General features: G+C 42.4%; 1 protein-coding gene across 4 annotated transcripts in view; it reads left to right on the top strand.

Annotated features, from left to right (window-relative positions):
• SPECC1 (sperm antigen with calponin homology and coiled-coil domains 1) overlaps window positions 1–16,434 on the top strand; it is a 260,851-nt gene that overhangs the window by 158,881 nt on the left and 85,536 nt on the right. For 2 of the 4 annotated variants that reach the window (XM_075263737.1, XM_075263738.1), the window contains one exon: window positions 1,069–1,244. In XM_075263737.1, the coding sequence (XP_075119838.1) occupies window positions 1,069–1,244 (176 nt within the window). Of the gene's footprint in view, window positions 1–1,068; window positions 1,245–9,283; window positions 9,362–12,532; window positions 13,143–16,434 lie in introns of those variants that run through there. The other 2 variants (XM_075263739.1, XM_075263740.1) reach the window with 2 other exon arrangements.

The following is a 16,434-nucleotide window of genomic DNA, read 5'->3' as shown; positions in this document are numbered from 1 at the left end:
AAATTGGACAATTGAAGATTGGAAAAACGTTGCCTGGTCTGATGAGTCTCGATTTCTGCTGCGACATTCGGATGGTAGGGTCAGAATTTGGCGTCAACAACATGAAAGCATGGATCCATCCTGCCTTGTATCAACGGTTCAGGCTGGTGGTGGTGGTGTCATGGTGTGGGGAATATTTTCTTGGCACTCTTTGGGCCCCTGGTTACCAATTGAGCATCGTTGCAACGCCAAAGCCTACCTGAGTATTGTTGCTGACCATGTCCATCCCTTTATGACCACAATGTACCCAACATCTGATGGCTACTTTCAGCAGGATAATGCGCCATGTCATAAAGCTGGAATCATCTCAGACTGGTTTCTTGAACATGACAATGAGTTCACTGTACTCCAATGGCCTCCACAGTCACCAGATCTCAATCCAATAGAGCATCTTTGGGATGTGGTGGAACAGGAGATCCGCATCATGGATGTGCAGCCGACAAATCTGCAGCAACTGTGTGATGCCATCATGTCAATATGGACCAAAATCTCTGAGGAATGCTTCCAGCACCTTGTTGAATCTATGCCACGAAGAATTGAGGCAGTTCTGAAGGCAAAAGGGGGTCCAACCCGTTACTAGCATGGTGTACCTAATAAAGTGGCCGGTGAGTGTATAATTCCCCTATACAGTGCAGTGCCCCCATATAGTGGTCTCTTGCCTCCATACAGCACAATGCCCCCATATAAAGGTCCCTTATATTCCCAAAAAATACAATGCCGCCCCATGCCTGCCACCTGCTTTCCAATGCTTTGCACTTTTGCAGGGTACCAGGGAGCGAACAGTAAAGATCTTATTCTCATTTACTCTTAGCTCCTGCAACTTCTCACCCCTTACCTGCTCCAGCGCCAGCATGCTTGTCAGTACTGGTGCAAGAAAGTGGCGAGGGTCCAGGAAGCTTCTGGATACTGGTGCTAGCCCTATCCCTGATAATAATGTTATACAAGCATTATATGCTGCACTGCCCTCTTGTGTTGGAAGGCCAGTAGTGCTGGCTTGAAAGCAATAATGTTTGTGATATCTTATTTTAGGAAGATGCTGAAGAATGGAAGCGGTTCCAGGCAGACCTGCAAACAGCTGTGGTTGTGGCAAATGACATTAAATGTGAAGCTCAGCAAGAGCTGCGCGCTGTGAAAAGGAAGCTGCAGGAAGAGGAAGAAAAGAATGCCCATCTTCACCGGGAGCTGGAAGACATGCGAGGGAGCAGGTCAGTCTGCCATTATTTTACCATTCATATATTGTCTACTTACTCTAAAGGGTATTTCTGGTGAATTACTTTTGTGGCAAATGTATTGAAAGGGAATTAGTATGACCACATGGCTCTCCACCAATCCCATGATTGGAGAGGACTCGTATAGGGTATTCTGCATTAAGAGGAGTCTACCATCAGCAAAATTGCTGCTAATCCCCTTATATGTTGTTGTAAGGGAAAGTTGTGGAATAATGAATTTACATTTTTTTGTGCAGCGTGTAAACTTTCTGCTGAGAAAATCAGCTTTTAATGCTTTAGTAAATGAGTTAGGACTTGTAACTTTGTGGATGCGAGTTAGCGGAAAACTTCTGAGACTCTACAGTATAAAAATTATTTACTTAAGTGTTATTAGGACATAAAAATTACAGATGGATATAACACAGTTCTGTAGTTGATGGGCTCCATAGAAATCCCTCATCTTCAGCGGTATTCCTGTGGGGAGGGAGACCCCCTCTCATCCACCACGGGCTCTCTTGTGGTTGCTGTCATTTACAGTCCACAGAAAACAGTAACTGACATCAATAAAATTACAGGTGCTCTTCAGCAGCTTATAACAATGTTACATACCGTATGTCCCCTTCAACAGTCCCTGGGGTGAAAAGCAACTCTGTATACAATGCTCAAACTACAACGCACTCCACGGGAATACACATTAGGGCCTAGTCCTCACTTGATCTAGGTCCTGATGGAAAAAATGCAGGACCAAAGGAAGGTACTACTCTCTCTTGACAAGAACTGCCGCCTGCCTGCAGAGCACCTTGGTGCACCAATTGCTCATTAGCATTTGGATTAAAAACTGATTTTCACTGCAATTTAACTTAGAAAAGACATGTTTATTATGTCACTGACCACCATATAACTGCATATAAGGGGAGACTCACATTAAAGTCTGTGGAAGGATCTCAAGTTTGTTTTCTGATACAATCGGTGTTCCAGTAGTCCTACTAATACGGTAAATCTTTTATTGCAAATGCCATCAAATAGCCCTATATATCACAGAGCTCAGCTTCTCTCCTCTATCATATAACCCTATATATCACAGAGCTCAGCCTCTCTCCCTCTATCATATAACCCTATATATCACAGAGCTCAGCTTCTCTCCTCTATCATATAACCCTATATATCACAGAGATCAGCTTCTCTCCTCTATCATATAACCCTATATATCACAGAGCTCAGCTTCTCTCCTCTATCATATAACCCTATATATCACAGAGCTCAGCCTCTCTCCCTCTATCATATAACCCTATATATCACAGAGCTCAGCTTCTCTCCTCTATCATATAACCCTATATATCACAGAGCACAGCTTCTCTCCTCTATCATATAACCCTATATATCACAGAGCTCAGCTTCTCTCCCTCTATAATATAACCCTATATATCACAGAGCTCAGCTTCTCTCCATCTATCCTATTCTGCTCTCAGACAGGGCAGTACTTATGTAATATATAAAGTGGGCACACTAGTCAGAAGATTTTGGATGCTATTCTTGAAAAGATAATTTGTTGTATGAAGTACTAATATTGTGGTAATACATAATACCATCTGTTTTTATATCTGCAGTCATGTCCATTTACAATATGTGTAACTTTTGCTTTTTACTTGCTTGTTCAAGTTTATTGCTTTGTGATACTATTAATGTGCTGTTCAGTGTATGCTGTACCTGGTGTGAGTACACTAACATGGATAGCACCGCAAACTGTGACCTAATGGATGTGACATATTTATAGCACATGAATGTGACCGGTTTAGTAATAGACATAGGTTATAGTCGCACTCCTGTCTGTACTGGCTACGTACATTACCTGCTCTATATGTGCGCTTGTGTTACTCCATACTTGTTCTATGTTATGTGCTTATCACAGTATTGTATATTAATATTACTGGTGTGTATGTCAATGGATTTTGTGCTATTGTAAATTTTAGGTCTTGCTAACATATGATAAAGGAGTATTCTGATCTCGGAAGTGATGTCATGTCAGTAGGATCATTATGGGAGGGGATGACCTGAATGAAGGTGCCAAAACCTAGATAGGATACCATTGTGTCTATTCATCAGGATTTGGTGTTGGCCTGTAAGATTACGTTCATACAGTTGAGTTTAGCACTGATTTTTAGGCATCAAAATCAGCGCCAAATTCCACCCTGAGCTTCTGCAGGGTGCAGAAAAAATGAGCATCTTGCTCGATCTTGGAGTGGTCACTCGCAGAACCCGCTGTGTACGACATTCATCTGGTGCTGATCAGCTGTGCCAAAAGCCGAAGCTCATGAGCTCAAGTTCTACCTCTGCCCCCCAGGATCCTGTATAGGAAATATCTCAGTGAGGGGTGGGATACCCAAATACACTGCAGGCAGACTCTGACTTTTTAGCTTTTTAAGTGACTGTTTGTCTAAATTTTACAACTTACACTTTCTCATGAACACACCTGCGGGTCTTTTGCTCCAAAACTGCTCTTGCTGTAACTAAGGTGATAATCTTATAACAATTTTCAGAAATTTTGGAACACTGGTCACCTGGTTCTCCATCTATATAAAAGCCTACATAAACACCCCCTTCACTCTTGTCCTTAAGTGTCTTCCAGTCCTGTTCCTCTGATAGTTATGCCCCTTTGCTTGTGGGTCATGTTTTTTACATGCACTTCTGATGTGTCTAATGGGAAAAACCATCATAGTAATTCCAGTAAGATTCTGAGCTGCGGGACATTAGTGGCTCTACCCTGTGCTATACCAATACTAACTCTTACACTGCAGGAGGTTGGCTGCACCTTTCTCCTACAGTGGTCAGATTAGTCAAACTACCCATATAAAACATAGATTGGATAGGTGCACCAGGGGAGAGTCGCTGTCCTGAGTTGATGTTGGTAAGCCTTAAAGGGGTTGTCCAATCCCCTGCCCCTTAAAATTAGGTCTGCAAATGGTCTAAATTGAAAAACAAAACAAAACAAAAAAAAAAAACTTCTCTTTTACAGATTCTCTGTTCTGGCACTGGCATCACAGTTCTTGCTATTACAGGTCATTGCTGTCCTGATTTCTCATTTTTTCTTTAGTGTCTCTCAGCTGACCACAAACACTAACACGGATCAGGCTGCTGGACATGTTTTTATTTTTTCCTCTGAACAACACTTTTAAGAGGTCATATGGAAAAGGGTTATCATCGTACTGTAGAAGGCTTGTCTCATATCACTTCTTACCTATCCACACAATGGATGAGTGCCACAGTTGGAAACCCCACTATCTATGAGAACAGAACAGCACATGCTCACTGCTGCTTGTAGTCAAGACGGTGATAGTAGAAAACAGTACTTGAGTATCTTCAGTCCCATGTGCATAGGTGATAAGTGTTCCCTTAAACACAATCCCATAAAGAGATCCTTTCACCATCTCCTTTAATTTAAGTTCTTAGCTTCTGTAAATAGGCACAGCTCCATGGATTCTGGCACAGCTGCAATTTTTTCCCGAGCAATCAATGCTGTTAGATTTGATGCTTGATATACTATTTAGTCTCTGTAGTGTCAGGTGGGTGGTGTCAGACAGTAGCAGACAAGGGGTGTGATTCTGAGCTCTGACACTGGCTGCCCCTGATTGAAGCTCTGCATCACACCCCCTGCCTGACACTGCCCACCTGACATTACAGAGCTTAAATTACGCATCAGGCACCAAAACTAACTGCGTTTGCTGCTTGGGAAAGGTGGGGGCTAGAGAGAAAATTCCAACTGTGCTGGAATCAGGGGAGCAGAGATGGTGATGAAATGAAATAGGTTACCCCACCAGAGCAAATGGGGCACTTTTCTATCTACAGTTATGGCAAAATTTATGGTGCACGGCATTTGCAACATATTTATGAGCAGTGTGCATCAGAAAGAACAGAAAAATGGCTGAAAAATATGCACCAGAAAGTGTATGGTTTATATGTGTCTAACTTCGCAACGTATTTATGAAACAGAAAAGTGGAGCAGAATTTCTTGTGCAAAGTATATTCAATTAGGACAGAATTTTGGCCCACAAGTAACGGAGACAGATTTCTTAGCTCATTAGAAAAATGAGCCAGAATCTTGGCAGAGAGATTTTTGAATGTCCGTAAGACAGATTTATAAGAATCATTGGGATTCTTAGTTGTAGACTCTGCAAAGTTCACCAGTATTGATAAATATGTCCCAATGTCTTGGTTCCTATTTATTTTATGTATCAGTTTTCTCCCGCTCTAGTCATTGGGAGACAGACGGGCAGACGTTCTGGAAACAGGATTTAAGTGATACAGAATAGCTAGGGTGGTCTAAGCGCGGCGCATGGTCGGGTAATCTTAGTAGAGACGGCATTTTCTGCCATGTATTTGTCGGGGTGATGGTTGCATATTTTGTTTCCCTTAAAATATACAGCCTTGTGTTACTGTCTCCGTATTAATAAGCAGAACCATAAGCCGCCACTAATGGTATTTCACTCTGCCTCCTATTATAATCCTTATTTCTTCATTACCCAAATCTCTCCACAAATATATCGAGTTTAACATTGACCAAAGCACAGATAAGTCTGCAATTAGTTGTGCAAACAAGCAGGACTGAAGCAAGATTCAGACTCGCCGTCATTTATTACTTTGTGTTTTTTTATTATGATTAGAGATGAGCGAACAGTGTTCTATCGAACACATGTTCGATCGGATATCAGGGTGTTCGCCATGTTCGAATCGAATCGAACACCGTGTGGTAAAGTGCGCCAAAATTCGATTCCCCTCCCACCTTCCCTGGCGCCTTTTTTGCACCAATAACAGCGCAGGGGAGGTGGGACAGGAACTACGACACCGGGGGCATTGAAAAAAATTGGAAAAAGTCATTGGCTGCCGAAATCAGGTGACCTCCATTTTAGACGAATAGTGGATTTCAAATCCGGGTCATATGAGAATGTGAACTTTGTGACTATGAGACAGGGATAGCTGTACAGGCAGAGATAGCTAGGGATAACCTTTATTTAGGGGGTAATGTTATTAAAAATAACTTTTTGGGGCTCTATCGGGTGTGTAATTGTGATTTTTGTGAGATAAACTTTTTCCCATAGGGATGCATTGGCCAGCGCTGATTGGCCGAATTCCGTACTCTGGCCAATCAGTGCTGGCCAATGCATTCTATTGGCGTGATGAAGCAGTGCTGAATGTGTGTGTTTAGCTCACCTACACCGGTGGAGTAGTTGAGCTAAGCACACAGATTCAGCTCTGCTTCAATCAGCGCTGGCCAATGCATTCTATTAGCTTGATGAAGCAGAGTGTGCACAAGGGTTCAAGCGCACCCTCGGCTCTGATGTAGCAGAGCCGAGGCTGCACAAGGGTTCAAGCGCACCCTCGGCTCTACTACATCAGAGCCGAGGGTGCGCTTGAACCCTTGTGCAGCCTCGGCTCTGCTACATCAGAGCCGAGGGTGCGCTTGAACCCTTGTGCAGCCTCGGCTCTGCTACATCAGAGCCGAGGATGCGCTTGAACCCTTGTGCACACTCTGCTTCATCAAGCTAATAGAATGCATTGGCCAGCGCTGATTGGCCAATGCATTCTATTAGCCCGATGAAGTAGAGCTGAATGTGTGTGCTAAGCACACACATTCAGCACTGCTTCATCACGCCAATACAATGCATTAGCCAGTGCTGATTGGCCAGAGTACGGAATTCGGCCAATCAGCGCTGGCTCTGCTGGAGGAGGCGGAGTCTAAGGTCGGACCTGAATGGAGACTGGTGTGGAGCGATCTTAGACTCCGCCTCCTCCAGCAGAGCCAGCGCTGATTGGTCGAGTTCCGTACTCTGTCCAATCAGCGCTGGCCAATGCATTCTATTAGCCCGATGAAGTAGAGCTGAATGTGTGTGCTTAGCACACACATTCAGCTCTACTTCATCGGGCTAATAGAATGCATTGGCCAATCAGCGCTGGCCAATGCATTCTATTAGCGTGAACTGAGTTTGCACAGGGGTTCTAGTGCACCCTCGGCTCTGCTACATCAGATTGCTACATCTGATGTAGCAGTGCCGAGTGTGCATCAGATGTGTAGTTGAGCAGAACTGGCTCAGCACTGCTAAGTCTCTGCATTCGCATAGGAATGCATTGGCCAGCCTTCGGCCAATCAGTGCTGGCTCTGCCGGAGGAGGCGGAGTCTAAGGTCGGACCTGAATGGAGACTGGTGTGAAGCGATCTTAGACTCCGCCTCCTCCAGCAGAGCCAGCGCTGATTGGTCGAGTTCCGTACTCTGGCCAATCAGCACTGGCCAATGTATTTCTATGGAGAAAAGTTAGCTTGCGAAAATCGCAAACTGACAGGGATTTCCATGAAATAAAGTGACTTTTATGCCCCCAGACATGCTTCCCCTGCTGTCCCAGTGTCATTCCAGGGTGTTGGTATCATTTCCTGGGGTGTCATAGTGGACTTGGTGACCCTCCAGACACGAATTTGGGTTTCCCCCTTAACGAGTTTATGTTCCCCATAGACTATAATGGGGTTCGAAACCCATTCGAACACTCGAACATTGAGCGGCTGTTCGAATCGAATTTCGAACCTCGAACATTTTAGTGTTCGCTCATCTCTAATTATGATTTTTGCAGTTTTTGTTTCTAATATTTTTGCTTGGGATTCTTTGGGTTATTTACTATCATAGCTCCGTAGACAACGCGATCAGCCTGAAGAATTATGTCCTTATACCCTAATAGAAAACTATATAACATTTACTTAAAAGGATATAGAACAAGATAGACCCTTTCAGAATTTCCAAACCATCAGGTACCAAATTGAAGGAATTTAAAGGGGTATATGCATATGCGACATTTAGGCTCCATTCACACTGAGTAACGCTGGCGGTTTTTGTGCTTATTTTGGCACGTAGCGCCGCATTTGCGCCGCGTTTGCTACGTGCCAAAATAAGCACAAAAAACTCCAGCGTTACTCAGTGTGAATGGAGCCTAATGGTTTATCCATAGGATATGTAATAAATGAATAATAGGCGGATTATTATATGGCCGACAGTGGCTGCTTTGGATAGAATACATCAGCATCAGCACAATGAATAGGACGCTGCTATCACAACGATGCTCAGTGCAACAGCTTGTTTCGGTAAAGTGATGCTTAAGGCCCCGTTCTCACGGAGTAACGCGCCGCTCATTTAGACATGTAAACGCGTGTCAGGGCGAGGCGCTTCAAAACAGATCCCATTGACTTCAATGGGTGCCGACTTACGTGCGCTACATATTGAAATCAATGGGAGGCTTTATAACCCATTGATTTCAATGTGTAGCGCGTTTAAGCCGGCACCCATTGAAGTCAATGGGATCTGTTTTGAAGCGCCACACTCTGACACGTGTTTATGTGTCTAAATGAGCGGCGCGTTACTCCGTGGGAACGGGGCATAAAAGTTAGCCAACAAGTAATGTCCTAGAGGACTCCTTTAAAATCAAAGGAGAGGCCCCCATTGGGGCTTATAGGTGTTATAAGAAGAGGCCAAGCTGTTCTCTATTGTAACTAATGTAACAAGCACTCACTTTTTTGGCATGGTACCCCTTTTCTCACAGTAAGTCAGGGTCCCAGTGGTGGGACCCCCAACCTCTATCTATCAGACATCTATGGATATGCAATAAAGCCATGAATTAGGAATACCCCTTTAAGTTTGATCTATTTGCTTCTTCTGCTCCTCTTCTATTCACTAGCTAGTTTATCATGGATATCAGTTTGTCACGCATCATAAGTGTGAGCACAGAAGCAAATCTGCAAAATATTAGCCATGCAATGGCTTAAAGAATCCATATAGGAAGAAACCTGTTGTGTGGGAATAGGGGATTTGAAAATAAATACTTTATTATGAAATCTGTTTCGAAATCCTGCAGAAAATCTGCAAATGACCTAAGGATGTTGTGAACTCAGCCTGAGGGTTGCTTTTTGGCCAAGTGTAGTGTATAGCCTTCATCACATAAGCCTCCTGTATAGGACATTCTTCCTCGGCTCGTCTTATCTGATGTCATCCTTCTGCTGTTAAGGGGGAAAAAGATGCTCAAGGTTCGAGATCTCCTGCAAACCGACAAATTACATTCTGAAGAAAGCAACACAAAACAGAGGTAAGATGCTGGAAAAAGGACACAAGGCGTAAATATGTTACTAAATAGGCCTTAAAGACAGGCGCAAAAATATAATTAATGTAATCTGAAAAAGGTTTTTCTTAATTTTATTTTCCTTCTAGGAAGTCAAAGGGAACTTGTCAGGTCAACTTGGAACACTAAATCAAAAACAGGTCCATATGGCCTAGTGGTTCAGTTTCCGAATAGCCCTGTTGTAACACAATCCGTGCCCACATAAAAGAAAAGAGAGAAAAAAAAACCTTAATACTTACCCAGCATCTGTACTCTCACATAGTCTTCAGTGAAGCTTTAGTGCGCATGCGCCAGACTTCCTTGGCTTTACTGAACAACTGGGCAAGCGCAGAGGGGATTTGGGATGAGTCTGATGAGATGGTGATGTGGGCACAGACAGTTACAACAGTCATATTTGGGACACTAAACCCCTGGTCAGTAAGGACCTATGCCTGGCTTATTGTCCCATTTTGACCTGCCAGATTACATTTTAAGTGCCAAACTTTATGTCCATGGTGTTCAAAGTTAGCAGACTCTTCTTTTTCCTGGTACCACAATGCCAATGGCCTCCTTATAAGACTCTATATAAATGGCTCGTACTAGGTGAAGGGCCATGTCACAGATTTTGCATTGGAGGCCTGGAGCTTCTTTCTGGAGTCTGCAGCTTATGTGACAACTTTGCAGTTACTGCTATATAGGTTGTCATGATTCAGGGGCGAAAACATGGAACTCTTTATAAAGCATAAAGTTTTCATATTTTAGTAAATTAGAAGACGGAGCAGCACTTTGGGTTACCCACACAGATACTGGCTTTCCACTTTTAGTCATGGCAGCCATTCTAAAATTGACAGCAGAAAAAGTAGCCATGTTGGTTGTCAGTTTAGAATGGTCTCCCTTGGGCCTGCTGGTGTAATAACAGTTACTATATGGAGAATAATGCTACATATACAGTACAAGTGTAGAGACAGTGGTTATACGGGATAATATGGACCAAACAATTAAAGGGGTGGCCAATATACCAGTTTAGTTGCCATGATCAATGCCAAGGTCTTCATTGGAATTTTTCATTAAAAAATGTTGCAAATTATTTGAACCGTAACCATTGAATTCCCCAAATGACATCGTAGTTATTGTTAATTGTATCTGGCCTTATCCACACTCACTTTTAGTGACCATAACGCCTTAATAAAATAAACCTGAAAGGGGAGATCATTATTAATATACAAAACCTCCATAAAATAAACATAATATAAAATTATAAAAAATAAAAATATGCAATTCCCCAATAGTCATCCTGCCTCTAACCCCTGCTGTCTAAACTCTGTGACATGGTGTACTACTTTGTGATGTCATGTGACCCCCATGCAGGCTTGGGCTGTGTATTCTCAGCCATGTGACCAAGCACATCACTAATAGCAATTTAAAAATTATGTGGAAAACCCTTTTAAATGGAAAGATTAAAACCCGCTACTATCACAGCTGTAAACTGCTGCAGTAATGCTACATTAATAATATTAATATTATGTTCTGGAATTATTACTTAGACTAAGTTCACATACACTTAATTTCCTTCTTTCTCTGTCATAGGATCACCACAACGGACTGAAAATCTGCATCCGTCATCATGCACTGTAATGTAAAATACAAGATGGAAGCTTCTTTCCATCTGGTTTGTTACTGATTTTGACAGAAGATAAAATTGTGTGCAGGACTTTATCTTGTATCTTGCTTTAATAATACAGTGAATGATGACAGCCGCAGACAGAATGCGCTCCACTTGCATCCATCATTATATTAGTTTTCAGTCTGTTGTTCTGATCCTATGACAGACTGAAATGAAGCTGAACTTAGCATAAGTTTATCGTTATTAGGGGGAGTTCACACTCCTGTGACTAATGGCCATTGCTGTCTTCTGTCATAGGATGACAGCAACGGACATTAAACTTGTCACAGAGAAGGGTCACAGACTGATTCTGTGTCTGTTCCCAATGCTTGTTTATTTTTATTACGGGAGATAAAGTGATGCGTCCAAGAAGCTAGCGTCCATCATGTTGTTTACATTAGTGTCAATGGGAACGGACTCAGAAATGTGACAGTTAAATGTCCGTTGCTGTCTTCCTGTAATGGAAGACAGAAACGGACATAAGTAACGGTAGTATGAACTCCCCCCTTAGTTATCTTTAGACTCTGTTCACACTAGCACTATTCTTGCTGTCAGAAAAAGCGGTGATCCGTTATAAGTCAATGTGATCTGCTAGGACTTGTTGGGAATCTGTCAGTATGAACAGAGCCTTGTAGCTCGCTACATAGGATACATTCACATTAGTCCCTATCACCAATGCAACTCCTATTCTGAGTTCCCATCTCACATATTTAGGGAGCCTGTCATGTGTAAACCAGTGTATGGGCAGCATGTTATAGAACAGGAGCAGCTTAGGAGACTGATGTGTAATTCTGGGCAAAAACTTTCAGTATAACTTATATTATGTTCCTTTAACCCCTGCTCTTTCTATACTTAGGAGTCCAGTGGGTGGTCCTTATTAGTGACTGACCGATATCTCTGTAAGCAGAGGTATACAGGGAAGGCTGACAGTCACTGTTAGGACCGCCCACTGGACACCTAAGTATCGAATAAATAAAATACAAGTTAGACTGAATCTTTTTCCATGAACCTATATCTCCATCTGCTCAGCCCCCTGCTCTATAACATGTTGCGTACCGGTAGGACATGATATACAATATGACAAGTATGGGATAAAATGCTTAAAAGGAGACGTTGTAAACTTGCAGGACCTCTGGATTATTCCCCAGTAGTGTTACAGGGCAGGAGTGTTAACCATCAAGTCACTGTGCCTTCCCATGTTTTAATAGACTGCAGTGACTATAGAGCCTCATGTAAAATTTGTTGTCCCGTTTGTTTGTGCAATAAGCCCTTTTTGTCCGTTTTGACACATTTGTGCTTACTTTACGTCCCTGTCTAGCTACCTGTTTGCTTATTGTGGCCAATGTATGCCCATCCTGACCTGCCTAGGGCTTCTCTAGCTGTTATTACTATCTGATTGTAACAAGTATGGCGTCCTCGTCTTACCTATCACATGACTTTAATACCTGCCTTCTCTGCGTGTGATCGCCCATGACACATGTGCTCTATTTTTGCAGTTATGCTGCCTGTGCAAGCTAGCAATGGGACGAATACGGAGCCGTGGACCCAGCTTGAGGCCGCTCACTGACAACTGTGGACTTTAGCCAGTCATCCCAATCTCAGCCATATATTTAGTGTTCTCTTATGTAGTATCATTGCATTGAAAGGGATTACAATAACAGGAAACTGCAGAGGGTCACGCCATGAGCAAACATTGTGTTCTGCATATGTTTCGTTACACTGTATTTCCAGCAGTGCTGCTATTTTGTTATCTTGGAGTCTGGTCATCTATAGAAATATAGATGTTTGTGCTCATGTAACGCTTTGGGTTAGGTTTCTTTGGTCATTCTCTCTTTAATTTCTCTCACTATATATACATATACAGTATATCATACAGTATAGCAGTCACTCTGTAATGCCATTTCCAACCACTAGATGTCAGTGTTAGATGGTGATTGGATGTCTTCTGTACCATTCCCACTATCTGCGATATTGCACTATAGACAGCAGTAAGGCTTATTATACAGAGTATATCTCTTTAATTTTAAGTATTTGGGTTCTAATGGATAACAGACAAATGAATGTATAAGGATGCATTTACACAATGCTTTTTGTACTGCATGCAGTTTTTAATTGCAGTTCTGTACATGTTTACAATGGCAGTAAAGCAAAGGCTGTCTATTTAAAGGGAGTCTGCCTTATTCAGCTTTCACCACTGTGTTACGGAGCACATTTCAGTAATAAACATTGTACGTCTGTTAGGGATGTCACTTTTGTAGTTTTGGAGAAAAAAAACCTTTCAAGTGTTATGCAAATGCGGGTAGTTGGTGCACTGGGGGCGGGACTTCAATTCCATGGAGCACTTTTATTGCCATTTAAAGGGATATTCCCATGATGCTTGTTCACTAACCTGCAGGCTGTTGTGCTCTCTTCACTTCCTGCTTTTCTCGGCACAAAGGTGGGCGGGGTTTCACTTGTACGGGATTGGTTGTAAATGAATTAGCACAGTGTGAAGCTGATGAAGCAGAGCTGGATTTGAGTCAGTTTGTATTACATACAGAGGTAACGGACTCCCTATCTCAGCCCTTATCAGCCAAATTCAATTAAACCGTCTGATAAGAGCTCAGAAATCCAGGAGTTCTCTAAGAAGCTCCACTACTTAAAAGACACAAACATCTCAGAGCTGCTCCCAGCCCCTCCCTCCCCCCTGAGAGCAGGCAGCTACATCACTTGACAAATGAGCAGATAATCCCAAGGGCCATAGAAACGGAGTGTAAACAATGAAGTGAATAAATTAAGATAGCGGCCAAACAAAGCAGTTTTGATAAAGCAATGCATTTAGGAAAAATCTTAAATCCACATAAATTAGCAGTATAGATAGGATCCTTGTGATGGGACAACCCCTTTAACCCTACCATCTCTGTGCCACCCCTTTCAGTAAAAGTTGAACCTCCCACTGCTATGACATCACCCATTCCACTTGAGCAGCAAGAGCAGTGCTCTAGGGAGCTGAATGCCCGCCCCCAGTGCACCAATTGCCCTATTTGCATAAGATTTCAAATTGGCTTTCTCCAGATCTACAGAAGTGACATACATAACAGAGCTATATGGTTTATCACTGTAATGTGCTCAGGGACATGGGGGTTTAATATGGGTGGAGGACTTGTTAGACTTCCTTTAAAGGCCGATGGTATACAGGTCAAATATATAGTAATTTTCTGTTTATTGCTGTAGTTAAAGAAGTCCATAGGATAGGGGATAACTTGCAGATTAGTAGGGGGCCTAATGCTCAAAACCCCACTGACCAGGAGGACAGGGGACTTTCATTCCTATTCATGGACAATCCCTTTAAGGAATATAATTTATTTTATGAATTTGTAGCGAAAATCAGAATTTTACATCTGTGAACATTAGAAAGTCATTGTAGCCAAGGGAAATAGACTCACCTTTTTATTTGAGTTAAAAAATGTGTAAAGGTAGATCAGACAGGGGCGGTGGTATTGCTGTCTATTAGGAGGTAGAATGCCCCCTATATCTGTATATCCACCTACCCCAAAGGGCCAATCTAGATATATGGTCTAGAAACTCCCATATTTGCTGGAAGAAATATAAACACTTCTATGGGTGTTGATAGTAGAGGGAAGATGTTTGGCAGGTGGTCAAGTGGGCGGTAAGACTCCCCGACTTATAGCACGCAGAGGCCCTGTCCCCAGAGAAACCACATTGTTATGCCCCACTTGTCTAGTATACATTTGCTTCAACACTAGAAGAGCTTATATCTTTGGAATAGCTGAACAGATTTGGATAAATAAAATACCAAGATGCTGAGGGTGACAGCGCCTATTAGGTGATGTATGTCATCATGGCGCCAGGTCCTCCTTAGCAGAATGTTCAGGGTTTCCTGTAGTCTTGATGACAAGAATAGCACAATAGACATCTTTGAAGTCTATGGGGCCCAGACAAATTACTTCTCCATCCACTTAAAAACAAAATTGGTGCAGCTGTTATGGATCATGTAATGCTAATGTGAACAAAGCCTAAACTGTGATTAGAATGCTGCATTGGCTGATCATAGGATCCTTTCTATGTCTCTGGGTTATCTTGGGCCCATAAGAGAAAATGTATTTGTCTACTTGGAATTTCTTTGTAAACTTTATTATTTTATTGAGTATTGGTGCATTAATAATCAAAAAAGTGTCATTTTTTATATGTGAATAAAAACTTAAAAATTAGATCATAAAAAAACAGCATTTACCATAAGTGATTGGATCCAGATTCACCTCGATGCGGGTTGTTAGTTGCTGGACCCTTGAGGCCCTGGTGTAATTGGGACCCATTATTGTGTCAGTACTGAGACCCACCAAGTAAGGCTCGGTTCACAGCTGTGCCTGGATTCCTTTAGGGGATTCCATCCGCAAATATGCTTGAAAATTCCTGTAAGCGGTTTTCTCTCTGAATTTTTCAGACGGACCCCTTAATAGTTTACCCGCAGGTAACTGCTTATTAAGCAGATTGGGTATCTGGTTTTCAGGACCCAAAGAACGGAAACCCGAGCGCAAATGTGAACCTAGAGTAAACTGGTGACAAGTTTCGTAGTCAAAATGCAGCTCTTGTTCTGTGTAGCTGGGAATGCGCCCTGCTTAGTAACTTCATGTTAGTAGGTATCACACTGTACTATTCTTTGCAAATGTGCATGGTCAAAAACTATTGTAACTGCATTTTACTACTGTGATCTCTCTGACTGGTTCACTTACACCGGCCATATACCTGTTATTTATTTTATACTTGTATAATACAATACTGTATATTGTATCTTCTAATGCTAGGTTCACACTGTCGTCGGATTCTATTGTTCAGGTCCGTCAGGGGATACGAACAACAGAGAGCCCTGCGGACCCCATGACACATTTTCCTCTGCTTTTTTTGTCGGACACCGTGTCAAAGTCTCCAACGGAGACTCTGTGCAGTTGTGAAAGCCTTAGGGTGAAAAGTAGCATCTTCCTTAACTTCCAGTAGCCTGTCATTTCTCTTCCTTGGACTGCAGAGTATCATAAATCTATTTAGTCACCAAACATATAATGCTGTAAATACTAAATAAGGAGGGGAGATCATGCAGTCAAGCAGATGATTGGGCAAAGCACAGGTCAACAGCTTTCCAGCACAGTTATAGAGAGACAATGTTATAGAGAGATAAAGGTATCCAACATACAGCAGTGTTCATAAGTTTTAGGCTGGTGTGGAACAAGTGCCACAAAGTAAGAATGCTTTAAAGGGATTCTACCATTAAAACTTTTTTTGTGTGTGGATAAGACGTCAGAATAACCTTTAGAAAGGCTATTCGTCTCTTACCTTTAGATGTGGTCTCTGCTGCGCTGTTCCTTAGAAATACCGGTTTTTACCAGTATGCAAATGAGTTGTC

The sequence above is a fragment of the Leptodactylus fuscus genome, chromosome 2 (genome assembly GCF_031893055.1).
Source record: "Leptodactylus fuscus isolate aLepFus1 chromosome 2, aLepFus1.hap2, whole genome shotgun sequence".
NCBI lineage: Eukaryota > Metazoa > Chordata > Amphibia > Anura > Leptodactylidae > Leptodactylus > Leptodactylus fuscus.
The sequence above is the reverse complement of the archived record's forward strand: the minus strand, read 5'-3'. Positions and strand labels throughout refer to the sequence as shown.